Here is a 14,806-nt window from a genome sequence, read left to right as displayed (position 1 = left end):
ATTTTTCTGTTTGGACTTAACCTAATTCCCACTGCTCTGAACCAGATTCATGCTTGGCTGTGATGTCTTATAAGAGAGCTGGATGTACATCACACTGCTGGACCTCCACAAATATTAGAGGATCACAAAAGCTTTGTGCTTGGTGTTCTTTCTTTTGTCTGTGGTTTGTAGCGGCAGTAGAATAACACAAAGGCTGAGATGACAAAGTGATTTGTCAATATGAAAATGTCCAAAATGTATTTTATTGTCTCGTACATGGACGATATCAATATGAGCAGCACCTCCCCAGGGAGCTCTGTCATATTGACTTAGCCACCAGGAGCTTGGGGTTGAAGTGAGAGGCAGTATTAAATTTTAACTACTCTTTAAATAACATTTTAAAAATCAATAATGAGGGTCCTGAACCCTCGGCTTTCCTATTACATTTGGTTTTGTTGTGGATGCCACGAAGATGAAGTTTTACCTGCTCTTTTTTACCCTTTTTATCTTGGTTCAAGAGAAGCATGTCTTCACTATTCCAAGGTAAATATCTACTGATGCTACTGGGCTTTTAGTGTGTCGTGCGTGGGACAGGGAAAGTATTGATGCAAAATAATTCTGAGTTGCATGAGAAAACATTTGTCAAAGGCTGACATATATTTATTGCCCTTGTAATTGGATACGTGGTTCAATTTAACATAAAGATGGTGGGGAAAATGAAATTATTTTAAGTCTTCTTTGCATTCATAAATCCTACATTTTTAATCATATTAAGACTACTCTTTTTGGTCTAAGTGCAAATCAATTCTGTTCATTCAGTACTTTTGAATGCCAATAAAGGGCATTTTGAAACTTAATGGGAAGAAATAATTTGCTTCATTTGCCTTAAAACAAGATCTTAAATGAATTACTTCTTGAGGTAGAAAGAGAAACCATTTCAGAAAGTGCTAACAATCTGTTTTCCTTCCAAAGCAGATTTTATGATGGTTTTCCAGGCATAAATCATTTTTGAATAACCATTTGGTATTTGCACAATGTTTCAGAAGCAGCTTTATTGTTACCTATCGATAAACTTCAGAAATGCCCTGAAACCAAATGCTTTCTTAAAATATGAGAACATATGTCAGAGATGAAGACAGGCAAAGTGCTTTTATTTTCTGCATCTACAACTCATTTAAAAACCTGAAATACTTTAATAAGTAGAACTAAAAGGGTAAGTTCCTCATGTAGTGATTTTAAGCAAGGCTGAGCAACCTAGGATTAACTACAACCTGCTCCCAGAACTAAAATACCTACACAAATAAAATGTGAATTATTTCTCATAGCTCTTCTGTGATTTTGCACCACTCTGCAGACTTATGAGAGGTGAACACCATTGAGTTCATGCCTTAAAAAAACGGTATTTCCTCTCCCTTTGTGTTGCAATCATATTTTATTGTGGGTTGCTATGGAGGTGGGAGGGCTAAAGTAGGGGGAAACAAGCATGGTCTTAGGTGAATTCAGTGAAACAATATTGTTCTGTGCTACTTGAAGGTTTATTTATTTCATGTTTAAATAGAACACGGAGTATCTGACTCTCCAACAAGAATATGGCGTTTCCCACTGGAAAGCAGGAGCCCAACCCTCCCAGCCCAGTTATGAAAATGGCTAAAATAATGAGATTCATCTGACTATATGGAATTTTTACACAGCTCTGCATGGGAACAAGTCCCCTTCACCTTTCTGTACAGATAGTGGGGAAAAATATGTGTATTTAGAAGGCAATTCATTCCAGGTTAGCACACACATTTAAATTAGCTCAGGTTAACCAGACCCCTAAAGTGCCTGTTTCTTTATTATGAAAGTGCCTAGCTCAGACGAAGATATCAAACCAATCTAAAATAAACTGAAACGTATCTTACTCCCCTACAGGGTAAGACCTGAGTATTGTAGTGTGGGGATGGCAGCTGGACTTCTATTTACCAAGAAGTAAAAGGGAAAGGAAAAAGAGATGGGAAACAGTGACAGAGCCCAGTAAGACTCTGGCAGAAATTTGGAGGAAGGGAATGAGAAGGATCTTTTCAAGGACAAACTCAAAGAGCAATCAGGGAAGGAGGGTGTGAGAACAGAAAGAAAAGGGTGTGTTTAACATGACCTTGTCCAGCTGTACAGAGTCAGCAGGCAGGGCAAGAAAGCTGGGAGTAGAGCGTTGTTTCTGAGCTTGGTATAAGGGTAATAATTGAAGCTTTTGTCCGGGTGTTTCCTACAAAGAGTAGGGCAGAAGACAGATGAAAGAGGATATAACGCCAAATCAAAGCAAAGCAACTGAGAAGGGCAACAACTACAGTTTTGGCTATTAATACTCACCACACAGAAGTGCAGGAGCAGAATTTTGATCAGCTTATTCAGTGTATTCAGGTCCTATCACAAGAGCTAGAGAGGAATCTAACACTTGCTCAGTACTTACCCCACTCGGATGAAATATTTGTGCGACAAATGGTGGGGTACAAATACACATCAGCTTCCTCATTATGGTGCTCTCAGGCTGTGGGAATCATGCAATTAAATCAGATGCAGCAGGCCTTTTCTTGGCTTCTGTGTAAAAAGACTCCCTCAGCTATGGGAAGACAAATTCATTTACAAAGCAGCCTCAAACACACACCTCGGGGTGCACCTACCTAAAGAAATAGGCAAACTGCCAACCTTGCCTAGCCCTGATTGTTTTTTGATATTCTGTCAAATGATGGTGGTGGGAAAAATAGGGATGGCATGCTGTTGGTTCTGCATGAAAAACAACAGTGATTGCTTGGAGCCTGGCTAAAAGTAAAGATGAATCACCTGGTTGCCAGATGTTGTCAGGTTTCTGCTTGAAATCAGTCACAGCAACAAGCTGTGACAATCATGTTAGGCTGCTTGAAAACCCTAGTTTTGAGAGCCCTGCCTGTTTTCTTTTCAGGACAGTCTTTGCAGACATGGCTGGCAGGGACTGACTTTGTGCCTGGTTTTTACAGTGCCACCAGTTCCACGTGATTAGATGGCTGAGAGACACCCCAGCCCAGGAAATGGAAATACGGGTCTGACATTCCCCGGAGTCTCCTTCTTCTACACACACAAGTTATTTTAATTTTCTATCTAATGCAATTTTTAACTACATGACTTGCAGGACACTGATGATCAGGGCTCAATGCAGAGTGCTACATTTTTCTTTCCAGAAAGTGAATTTCCCTTCTGTCACTCACAGTGGGGTCAGGCATGGAGTTGCTGGGAAGCACCATGTCATGTACAGCATGTCTGGACCATGGTTTTCGAACAGAAAGGGAATACAAGTTACCGGGCAAAGATGGGGAGGACAGTGGTGAAGACCATCTGAAACAATAGCTGGCAGAAGGACACAAATGAGGAGACCAGAAAAACTTGACTGAAGTAGGAATGCACATCTACAAAACATCATGTTTGGCTTTTGCCAACCTGGGAGGGCTTTTGGCAGACTGGGAGGGCCGATGTCTCTGCTGAATGGTGACTGAGACTGAGAAACTCAGGGGACAGCAGGAGACACGTCTTCCTGTTCTAGGCTAGTTTTCAACTGGTGCTGCTGCACTGTGGATTAGCTGGAGCTGGTGGCTGTGGTGCAGGTGCCAGCTCCCAGGAATGATCTCAATGTCCTGCAGTAAATATTGGCTGCCAAATCCCTGCACCACCTCTTTCATGGATTTTACTGATTGGCAGATGCAGAGGGTGGAATTGGATTCAGCATCTTCACTATTGGATCGTCTTTGAGTTCATGGCAGCCAAGTCAGGGAAGATGAGATAGGTCAAGCCTGCTTCTTCACTTTTGCATGAACTGGAGCTGTTCCAAGTACCTGTGCTTTACCTAAATACCCTTGTTTTTCAGGGATGAAGTTCTATGGGCTCTCCCACAAACCGATGAACAAGTTGAAGCTCTTCAGGATTTACTGAACACCACTGAGGTAAACAGATTATTCTGTCTCCCCGAACTCTAGGCCAAATTTTCCCCCCAAGTTCCCTAACACTGCTTCTCCCTCCCAAGAAAGATCCAGCCCATTTCCATTCATTTGTTCTAATACATGAGCTCAGGAAACGCTTGGTTTTCATTTCTCTAATACCTTCTGATTTACATGACGAGACCCCTCCATAATGTTTCAGTGATTAATTATATCAGAGCTCACATTTCTGCAATTGGTTTTGTGTATTAAGGCACTGCAAAACTGGCAAACCACCAACACACAGTAAGTAGAAATATATTTGCTAGGGAACCTCAGCACTTTTGACCAATGTGATCTTGACCTATACAGCTTGCACACCTTTGAAGATCAGAGCAGGATTTTTGTGGCATTTTTCTAAAAGTAGCATCTAGAAGATGTATTATTATTACTTCTGTGTTTCATTAGATTAAAGGGTTTTTAATTAAATTGAGACACTTGCCCAATCACACCCTCACAGTTTGAAGTCAACACTGCAACAAAAGTGTAGCCATTCCCTCAATCAACATAATTTACAGGATGATTGAGGATATGTTTCATATAACTGAAAGATTTTAAAGGTGTCTATGCCCAGTCTTTCTCTGTCTTTCTTGGCTCCTATTCATTTTATGCCCACCCCAAAATCCTTCTGCTGTCCCTACTAGCATCTTCTAATCATTCCCTTAAGTTCTTAGAAACATTTTGGTAACTTTCCTTGCTCTTTTCCACCTTCACAAGTTAACTCACAAATCCATTTCTTTTTCTGTACCAATATAAACCTACGCTCCTCCATTTTTTTTTTTTTTTTTTTTTACTACTGTAGTTATTCACTTTCTTGTACAGAGGATCCCAAGAAGTCAGGAAGAAGAACTCCAGCACATTCAGTGCAGAGAGGGCTTGTGGTGGTTTCTTCCAAGTCATTTATGGGAATATGCAAACCAAATATTTTTCATGGGTTATAAACCAGATAATTTGTTTCCATGACTATAAATTGGGCAAGCTATAAGAAGACAACAGAATGGGAATGGAAAGGGGAAGGGAAAAAGGAGGGGGAAGGGAAGACACAAACAGTACCTCCCAGCAAATTTTAATGGTTACCATTTGTTGCTCAAACAATATTCCTCATGCAACTGCACCATAAAGGAAAAAAATAAGCCCTATTGTCTGGTGACTTCATGCTGTATGATACCCTAAAAATGCATCCAAGAATTACGTTGACTTTTTTCACACCCTAAATTTATGCCCAATTTACTGCTAACTGTCACCCCTAGATCTTTTTGTACTATCGGTTCTGAAGTTTCAGTCTTTTATTGAATATGTTGCCTTCTGATTTTATTACTGTAAAATATTTAATTTTACCAAGAAGAATCTCATTTTCTTATTTTTCTCCAATTTCTAATTTCTGTATTGCTTCTTCAACTTGACTTATATTCAAACCCCTTCCGGCACTTATTTCCTCCCTGATCAAAGTAATCAGAGAATACAACAACTACAAAAACTGGTCTGATCTTCATTAATTCTCCAAATACCCTCAGGGAATATAACTCTCAGCAGACTTGAAAGCATGTAACATAATAACCAGCTAAATATATCTATTATACTAGAAATACTATCTCAGAAAAGGTTATGTTCTTGCCTTTGTTCTTGATTTATGAATTTATGTGCAGAAGTCATTATAAACATTTCTTAAATACACACATTTCATTTCCAGAAGTAGCTGAATGCTACACATCACAAGGAACATTAAACTGCTTGTTATGAGTGGCCTCTTAAATTGGAAGCATATGCTTTGATTACTTTCAAAATGCTTATTAAATGTTAGTAAGAATATTTTTTCTGTCCTCAGTAAAAAAAAATTAAAATGTTTTTTGAAACTTTGTAGGTCATTCTCTGGCAACCTGTTGTGGTTGAAAACATCAAGAAGGACAGAGAAGTCCATTTCTATGTCAGGGCATCCAACATAAATAGCATAAAAGCTCAGTTAAGGCAACTGACCATCCAACACAAGTATGTATTTTTTAATCTGTTGTCATGAATGATTCCGTAAAGTTGTTTGTCATTTATTTAACAGGAGGTTGTGCTCTTCCTTTATTATTCAGAGTCTTGATAGAAGATGTTCAAGGAATTATTGAAAAACAGATTGTCAATGACACAGTCAATGCTCGCGGATCTTCTTCATACTATGAAAACTACCATTCAATGAAAGAAGTAAGCTGTTTTTGTTGTAAACATCTGTAGATGCAAAGAGTGAAATTTGTCTCATGGTTGGGAATGGAGATAAAGGGAGAGAAATCATCAATGGGTAATAATTACCACTGTATTGCTCAACAATTGAGTTCTATTTATTGTAATGCTTCCATAGAGAGAGAAAGAAGCAGCAGACAAAATCTCTCATACATGTATTGCTTCAAACTGTCATTCAACGGCAGTCAACACAGAAGCAAAATGAAGTTTCAAAATAAACATGTAGATATTTGAAATGTGAAATCAATAATTTAAACAAATAGAACTGAAGAGGAATTTTAGGGCTACACTTGGACTGTGTTGTCTGTATCTTACTGTTTGTTTTAGGAGAAATTAGAGTCAGGCAAGTAGTAAGTGGGTTGAATTATTAGTTTTTCTTACCCATCAGGTAAAGATTTTGGGAGGTAGAATGAATTTAAGTGTAGACCACTTTCAGGGATTAAGAAAAACAATAGAGAGAAGATCTACCTACTAACTTCACCCTTGCAGATATATCACTGGATGGAGCAAGTAGTGAAAGTCCACTCTGATCTCCTACAGAAAATATATATTGGATCATCCTATGAAAAGCGACCACTTTATGTTCTGAAGGTACAGCTGTGACTTACTGTAAAAACTTTCCAAGTAAGCAAATGATGGGTTTTGCTCAGGACACTTCCTTAAATCTATACCTACATTCCTATTTTTTGTGGTTTTTAGAAGTTTCCTAAGTCATTCTAGTATGATGCATTACCATTGCAAACAAATTTGACCAGATTATGTTCACTTTTCGGGTCACAAGGAAGTTATCCCATCTAGGCCATTATCCAAAGGCATGCAATACTGGCACAGTGGATACCCATCTCTGTTGAAGATTAAGCCAATCTAGTTTGTTGCCCTGCATAGCTGAGGACAGGCTCACTTGACCTCAGGTCTTGCTGTTGTCTTGGTGTCTTTGTTAGGACTTTGCAAGCAGCCTGAATGTGGCTCTCTGACTGTATGCAAACAACCAATCCTGGCCCAGAATCAGTCTGATCTCTACCTACAAGACAGATGGTGCTTCTTCCATCTTGGTTACCTTTTTACTTCCACTTTTATGTTGTACCCTTTACAATGGTGACATTTGAATGCAATTTCTCTTTTGTCAGATTTCTAAAAGCAAGGAAAAATCAAAAAATGCCATATGGATTGACTGTGGTATCCACGCTAGAGAATGGATTTCTCCTGCTTTTTGCCTGTGGTTCATAGGGCATGTGAGTACATAATCACATCTGATTACTGTTTTCAAAGCAAAGCAAAAAATCTTGATGCCATTTACCTTCGTCCAGTTGTGTTCTAGGATCCATAAAGCCTTAATCCATTTACTCCCACAACACCAATACATGATATTTGTGTCTACACTGCAAGCATAGCAGTGTGTGTGTGTGTGTGTGTCAGTAGATAGGGAGAGTGTGTAGAAGAGAAACAGAAAGTCATAAGGAGTGAATGCAAAGGAGCTCAAATGTATTATCAAGTATGAAAGAAATTTCAAAGTATGTGCAGGAAATTCAACAGAGACATTTATCATTATGAATGGTCAGGGATAGAGAGGGCATGCCAGAAAAAGCACGTGTTTGGTGATCTACTAGGGCCACGTCCGTACTGCCACGTGGATTCCAGGAGTGGTCTTGGCTCTGAGTCACGCAGCACATGGTGACTTGTGTCCATATTACTGCATCTGGCACTGCCTGGAGCAGATCAGAACACACACAGGGTGAGCTCAAGCTGTCCTACAACCCTTGGCTCTTCCCTACATGCCTTCCTAGAGCAATTGGTATCCCACACTTGCCTGCTCCAGACATGGCATAGCGCCACACCAGCAATCCACTTGCTGTGATGCATCACCTACTCCTGTGTCTGTTGCTACTGCTCCTACTGACTCCATGTTTTTCATTTGTGCTCCTGCTTTTTTTTTGGATCTGCAGAGAATAAAGCCACATAAGCCCCCTTCTTCTGAAGGTACTATGCCTGCTAGTGACACCCTCATGTCAGACCTCCAGAACACGACCGAGAACATCCAGCCATAGTACCAGTTCCTGGAAACTAGAAAATCACTGATGGGATGAGCCTTTTGATTAATCACTGATGGGATGGGCTTAGATTAACCAGCCTTGACATGTGGCTGCAGACAAACAGTCACATCTATTTTTAGTATCTTTAATATCTACACTGCTCAGGAGAGTGAACAAGGTGCACCCAAAGATACAACATCCACAGTTTGTACCTGGATTTTAAAATACAATGCCTTGGTCTTTTTGAACTTAAGGCATCTCTGCTCAACTCCTTATGCTGAGCTGCTGGCCCTGTCCCTGGTATGGACCAGGAAAAGGCTTCTAAGGGCTTTCTGGCCCAGACAGGGTTGCCCATCTTGCTCAGTTAATGTTCTGAGATATTATTTATTATTACTTTTTCACAAAAGCAAAGTTCACAGTAAAAATAAACTAGATGACACTGAGACTTTACAGTCACCAGTACTGTAGTAAGAGAAATAACATAGACAAGTCCTTGAAATACGAATTATGATTTGGGCATGATGGAACTAAATAATGATGACGTTGATAATAATAATTTAAAAATTAATAAATTTATTTATTTCTGTCATCAGTCACAACTATAAAAGCTCAATGCCTAAAAAATTTGAAAGGATATTGCTGGAGTTAAGGACAGATACAGCCAAAGGTACCTTGTGACCCACTGATAATCCCAGCTTTCAAGATTCCACTGGAAAGAAATGCATTTGCCCTTTTCATGCTGCTCCAAACAATTACTAGCTGTGCTGTCATTTTTCCAGTGACATGTCCCTGCAGCATTTTGCACAAGTAACAAGCTGAACATTTAGGTTCTCCATCCCTTTGATCTAATTTACATGGTTTAAATTCAAATTTTGCATCTATATCATTTCATGAAATAACATTTTAAAATCTGACATCAATACACATCTGCACACATGCACTAAAATCATCAGCTCTCCCTAGCAAATCCTAGGCATTCTTTATAATGGGTCCACTTTTTATAATTAAATTTTATCGTTAAGAAAGATTGACATTTCTCATTTAGTCAAAGGAGGTCCATTGCCTGAGGAAAACCAGGAAGGATTTAAAATGAAAGAAGGTGATTTAAGTAAGGCACAAAGAAAAAAAAAGATGATTAAGGACTTAAGTCTATTCTAATAGTAACAAACCCACTTATCTAGATTAAAATTTATTTCTTTGTCCTGGACCAACAACGAGGTCACGTATCACTAAAGCCTTCAAAATAAGCTGTGAGGCAAAATTAGCAATGTAGATCTTACTGACTCTTGTCATACAGTTGCATTAAACTCACAATGCAATCAGAATAAATAATGTTATGTAAGGCAGCCATTTGAAATATTACTTGTTATTTTGGGGCTTGCTGTATTTTGGGCAGGAAGGAGAGTTCCTATTACTTATAAAAGGAGCAAAAGCTCAAACCTTCCTTTTAATAGGCTTCAGTTCTATCTTATGACCACCCACTAACACTAAAGGACTGCAGTGTATCTGACTGACCATATCAATTTCTCCCTTTGGCACTCCTAAGCAGAGAGCTACTTTGTTATTTGGCAATTTCCATGATGTGATGAGCCTTATCAGACTCATCAGACTTATCAGGTAGACTGCTCTGAAAATTTCACAATTATTTTACACATGCCACCAGCTACCTTTGTAGGAAGGTAAGAAAATCACAATTACAAATGCTTTTAGTAAGCCTCCTCCCCTGTGCTTTATAGGCAATCCATGTGCGTGAGAGAGATCAGACCATGACAACCCTTCTGGAGCACTTTGATTTCTACATCATGCCTGTGATAAACGTGGATGGCTATGAATACACATGGAGCCACCCATCTGTATGTAGACCTTTTTTGACAGGTTGTGCAATGTACTGATTTGCTACTTCTGGGAACTATCACTGTGCATGGTTAGAGCATCGTCTTCATCCTGGAACTGCACACCCCAAACTCTTATTCTGTCCTTGGAATTTCCGCATCTTTGCCCACAGAAAGTTGGATTTGGGCCCCTAAACTCACATACCAGGCCAAACTGTATGTCTTCTGCCCTCCTTCCACAGCCCAAATTCCACTGAAATCAGATGTGATCACTTCTTATCCTACCCAATACTTCATTTTATCATCCAGCCTTGATGGCAAGAAGATTGTGGTTTTAGAATCTTCCTTGGTCTCCACTAGCACATGACTGTAGAGGCACAAGTGAGAAGTCACATTTAACTAACCAGTCAGGTTAGTTGTGGACTTTTTCAGCATTTTTCTCTGAACAAGGCTTGTGTGTCTCTTTCCATAGAATCGTCTGTGGAGGAAAAGCCGCTCCGCGCACGGTAACAGCAAGTGCATTGGTACTGACATGAACAGGAATTTTGATGCACACTGGTGTGGTAGGACATAATTTTCTTCCTACTGTACCCCCGCCTCAATTTTGGACTTTAAAATTCTTTATTTTGAAAACATTTTCATCTACCATTCCTCAAAGTTAATACAAAGACAAATGCAGCTGAGTATCTGTTATGAGCCAGTGAAAACTTTCCCAGCTTTAGATAATTCTTTTTGGGACTCAGGATTTTTCCTCCCCAGATGACACACCAATAACGTCTTCCCAGTGCAACAGAGCCCCTTGCACCACCCCATGACACACCTGGGGGAGGCTGTTGGTGGGAAGGAGGAAAGAGGGAAGAGATGGCCCTTGCCATGTCACCCAAGGCCTATTGCACTATCCAGCTGAGTAGATGCTCCACTGTGGTGTACAAATTGATCATCTCAGTCATCCTTCCATAATGCCTAGCTGAACAAGATTTTTTGGCCCTTAGTGTTTCATATGAAGACTATATCATATTTAATTACTGCAGGCACTTTAGTACTTGACAAGTTTTTTCAGTCTGCAGAATAGCTGCCTTAAAATGTTACCCTATAGATCAGATCTGACTTCACTCAGCGCTGACACTAAAGTCCTATATGGCTTTCAGTCATTCTAGACCATTGCTAAACCATCCACAGCTGTTTTTGCATTTTTTCCCTTAAACACTAAAGATCCTGACTGCTTCCAGAAAGTTGTTTGGTCTTATTCTGAAGACAGCAGAGTGGTGAATCCTATTTATCTTCTTGATAACTTGTTCCAGTGTCAAGTTAGACCTTAATTTTGATTTGTTTCCTTGGCTTCCCATTGGGACCTTGCTTTCCCACAAGATTAAATAATCATGTAGAATTGCCTTTTTCCTTCTAGATTTGAAGATGTGATCTCACAATCATGCGATGATTTTAAATGAAGCATATTCATGCTCTCCTCTAAGACTTTTTTATCCAGTCTTTGAATACTTTTTTTCTACACCTTCTCCTTGATTGTTTTTAGGCGTATCATAGGTGAGAAATCCTGGTAGGCTCTCAAAGATTTCTACGAGCATGCGAGTTCTTTCCATAGCATGGTGGAGTCCATGATTTCATGTGTATTAGCACCATACTCTGCTCTTTCATTAGATGAACAGAGATGAAGAAGGGAAGAAATAAAGGAGTAAAATTGTGCACTTTTTTTTGTTGTTAAAGGTACAGGAGCATCTCACTATGAATGCCATGAGACATACTGTGGACCCTACCCAGAGTCTGAGCCTGAAGTGAAAGCAGTGGCTCGCTTTGTCAGAGACCACAAAGACACCATTAAAGCCTACATAACCATGCACTCCTACTCCCAGTTGGTGTTGTTTCCATATTCTTACACTATGAACAAAAGCAAAGACCATGAGGAGCTGGTAAGTCTTCCCACCTCCTGCAGTTTCCCACTTATTTCAGAACTACTCACCCAGCTTGGTTAGTCTTGTGATGAGGGAGTCACTGCGCTGTGACAATCAAGATTTAGGAAATGACATTTTTCTTGATGTTCTTAACAACTTTAAAAAGTCTGGGCTCATCTAGTAGTGTGTTAAGTCAGCAAGCTGCTTCTAAAGACTATGGAAAAATGAAAATATTTATTCCGGATTGATTATACATCAACAGCACCTAATATGTTGCAGCTGCTGCTAAAAGAGCAGAATCCTGCTGTTCTGGACACCTTGAAAAGATATATATGTGCAAATTCCTCATTATGTTGTATGGTTTATACAAACTCTAAAATTAACTGGATGTGTGACTTGAAAACACCCTTCACATACCTAAGCAACGAGGTATTCTGGTGAACAGTTGCTACTTTTATTAAGGCTTTTGCTAGGGATACTTATTTAAATTGGTCTTAATAGTAGGATGGAAAATATATCCTGCATATATAGAATTTTACATTCTTGAGCCACCAAACGACACAGTAAAAACTCTCACTGAAAACAGCGGAGTTCAAAATGGCACAGTTACTCTTTCCCTGTAAAGCAGAAAGAGGTGCACCGAGTCTGGGCATTTTAGTCTTCTTCATGGCTTAATAGTAGGGTTCTCTCAATTAAAATATTTCCCTGCCATATTTGTCAGTATTACTTAAATAAAGAGTGACTTGAATACTGCAGCAGAACAGAAAAAATATGAGACAAATGAGAACAAATGGTTTGACAATGGTTTACTGCCAGTAGTGAGGGTAAGGTCCCATCTATACTTTTTATCTGTCTACAGCAGAAATGCAATCTGTAGCATGGGCATATGCTGAAAACTTTTACCACATTCAGTGAGTTTTCTAGAAACTTTTATATGATTATTTAACTAATGTGAAATCCTGAGCACAGTGTAAGTAAATTCTAACTGTGTACAAATTAACTACTTTCACAAGGCCTTAAAGGTAATAATGTTTTGTTTAATTTCAGGAAAGTCTGGCACAGAAAGCAGCTAAAGCTATAAAGAGGACAACTTGGAAAACTTATAGACCTGGTGCTGGTGCACAAACAATCTGTAAGTATGACTTTACTGCAATGAAAGGCATGTCAGTGTATCCCTGCTGGCATCAGAAGACAGCTTTTGAACAGAAAAAGTTCTGGTTTCAGGCAATTTTTCTGTTTTCCCTTCCTCACACAGATTTAGCTCCTGGAGGGTCCGACGACTGGGCTTACGATCTTGGCATTAAATATTCTTTCACCTTTGAGCTTCGTGACACAGGAACTTATGGATTTTTGCTTCCTTCTCGAGAAATCAAGCCAACTTGCTTAGAAGCACTTTCTGCTGTCAAAGTGATAGCTCAACACGTTCTTCAAAATTTGTGATGTTGAGTATAATTTATTCCAGCATGACTGCACTTAGTTACTTACAAAAATGTAATTAAAAAGCTTGCACCTTTATTAAAATTCTTTCTATATAGGCAAAACCCCAGAATGACTGCATCCCCCTGTATTTGAGAACACATCAGTTTTTTTCAGCCATACTTATATGTATATATCTACAATGGTAGCTCACTGCACCACAAGTACAAAGAGAGAGCACAGTGTAAGGGGAAAATAGCACAGATGTCCCACTAGATGGTGGGATCTCCAGGTGAATGAGTCTCTGACTGACACAGGGCATACTGGGCAGACTACATCCATAGAAGAGATTCCCACATTTAGGTAATTTGCATCATTATAGGATTTCGGTACAAGAAAACAACCCTACTTATCGCATCCACTGTGAAACAGGACGGGTGGTCACAGCAAGGTGAGGACACGTAAGTGGCCAAACCACCAAGTGGGAGCTGCCCACAGGCTCCTCCACTACAGGCAGCCAAGTCCATTCACCCTCCAGCCAAGTGTTTGCTGCAGCACAACACTAGCCTGAAAACTTTGTAAGACCTCTGTAAGATGACACGACAAGGGACAATGCTTTTAAACCAAAATAGGGCAGGTTTAGATTAAGAAAGAAGGTTGTTTCACAATAAGGGTGGTGTGGCACTGGCACAGGTTGCCCAGAGAGGTGGTGGATGCCCCATCCCTGGAAACATTTATGGACAGGTTGGATGGGGCTCTGAGCAACCTAGTCTAGTTGAAGATCACAGAATAACAGAATCATTGAGGTTGGAAAAGACCTCTGAGATCACTGAGTCCAAGCTACAATCCAACATCACCCTGTCAATTAGACCAGGGCACCGAATGTTATGTACAATATTTCCTTAAACACCTGCAGCTACGGTGATTCCACCACCTCCCTAGCCATTCATCCCAATGTTTAATCCTCCTTTCCGCGAAGAATTTCTTTCTAATGTTCAACTTGAATCTCCCCTAGTGCAGCTTAAGACTATGTCTTCTCGTCCTCTCACTTGTTGCCAGAGAGACGAGACCGCCCCCACCTGGCTAAACCTTCTTTCAGGTGGTTGTAGAGTGGGATAAGGTCACTTCCGAGCACCCTCCAGGCTAAACACCTCCGACTTCCTCCGCCACTCCCCATCGAACTGCTGCTCCAGAGCCTCCGCCAGCCACACTGCCACGCCCGTGAGGCGGAGCCGGGCGCCCTCCCCGCCCTCCCCCAAGATGGCGGCGCTGCCGCTTCCGCCCTTCCCGCCGTCGCCCTCCCAACTTCGACGTCACCGCCGTCGTCATCGTCGTCATCATCGGCGGCGGCGCGGGCGGCGCGAGGGCCGCCGGGAAGGGCGCGCGGAGGCGGTGGCGGCGGCGGCGCTCCCACGTTTGCCTCGTCCAGGACGCCTTAA

The 14,806-nt window shown here is 40.5% G+C and overlaps 1 protein-coding gene across 3 annotated transcripts; it reads left to right on the top strand.

Annotated features, from left to right (window-relative positions):
- Positions 1–416: 416 nt before the first annotated feature.
- CPB2 (carboxypeptidase B2) lies at positions 417–13,508 on the top strand. Of its 3 annotated transcripts, XM_042014174.1 has the most exons (12): positions 429–522; positions 2,970–3,072; positions 3,851–3,926; positions 5,821–5,945; positions 6,038–6,146; positions 6,672–6,773; positions 7,310–7,414; positions 9,949–10,065; positions 10,517–10,607; positions 11,767–11,969; positions 12,999–13,083; positions 13,207–13,508. In XM_042014174.1, the coding sequence occupies exons 2-12, from the start codon at positions 2,993–2,995 to the stop codon at positions 13,389–13,391; spliced, it is 1,278 nt and encodes a 425-aa protein (XP_041870108.1). In that variant the 5' UTR covers positions 429–522; positions 2,970–2,992; the 3' UTR covers positions 13,392–13,508. The 3 variants fall into 3 exon arrangements, with proteins under 3 accessions (XP_041870109.1, XP_041870110.1, XP_041870108.1); XM_042014175.1 differs by lacking the exon at positions 2,970–3,072 and having other exon boundaries at positions 417–522; XM_042014176.1 differs by lacking the exon at positions 6,672–6,773 and having other exon boundaries at positions 428–522.
- The last annotated feature ends 1,298 nt before the right edge of the window (positions 13,509–14,806 follow it).

Source organism: Corvus kubaryi, unplaced genomic scaffold (genome assembly GCF_017639235.1).
Source record: "Corvus kubaryi isolate FWS band 111438036 unplaced genomic scaffold, C.kubaryi_AGA036_p1.0 split1-65, whole genome shotgun sequence".
Classification (NCBI taxonomy): Eukaryota; Metazoa; Chordata; class Aves; order Passeriformes; family Corvidae; genus Corvus; species Corvus kubaryi.
Note: the sequence above shows the minus strand (reverse complement) of the source record. Positions and strands in the feature narration are given on the sequence as shown.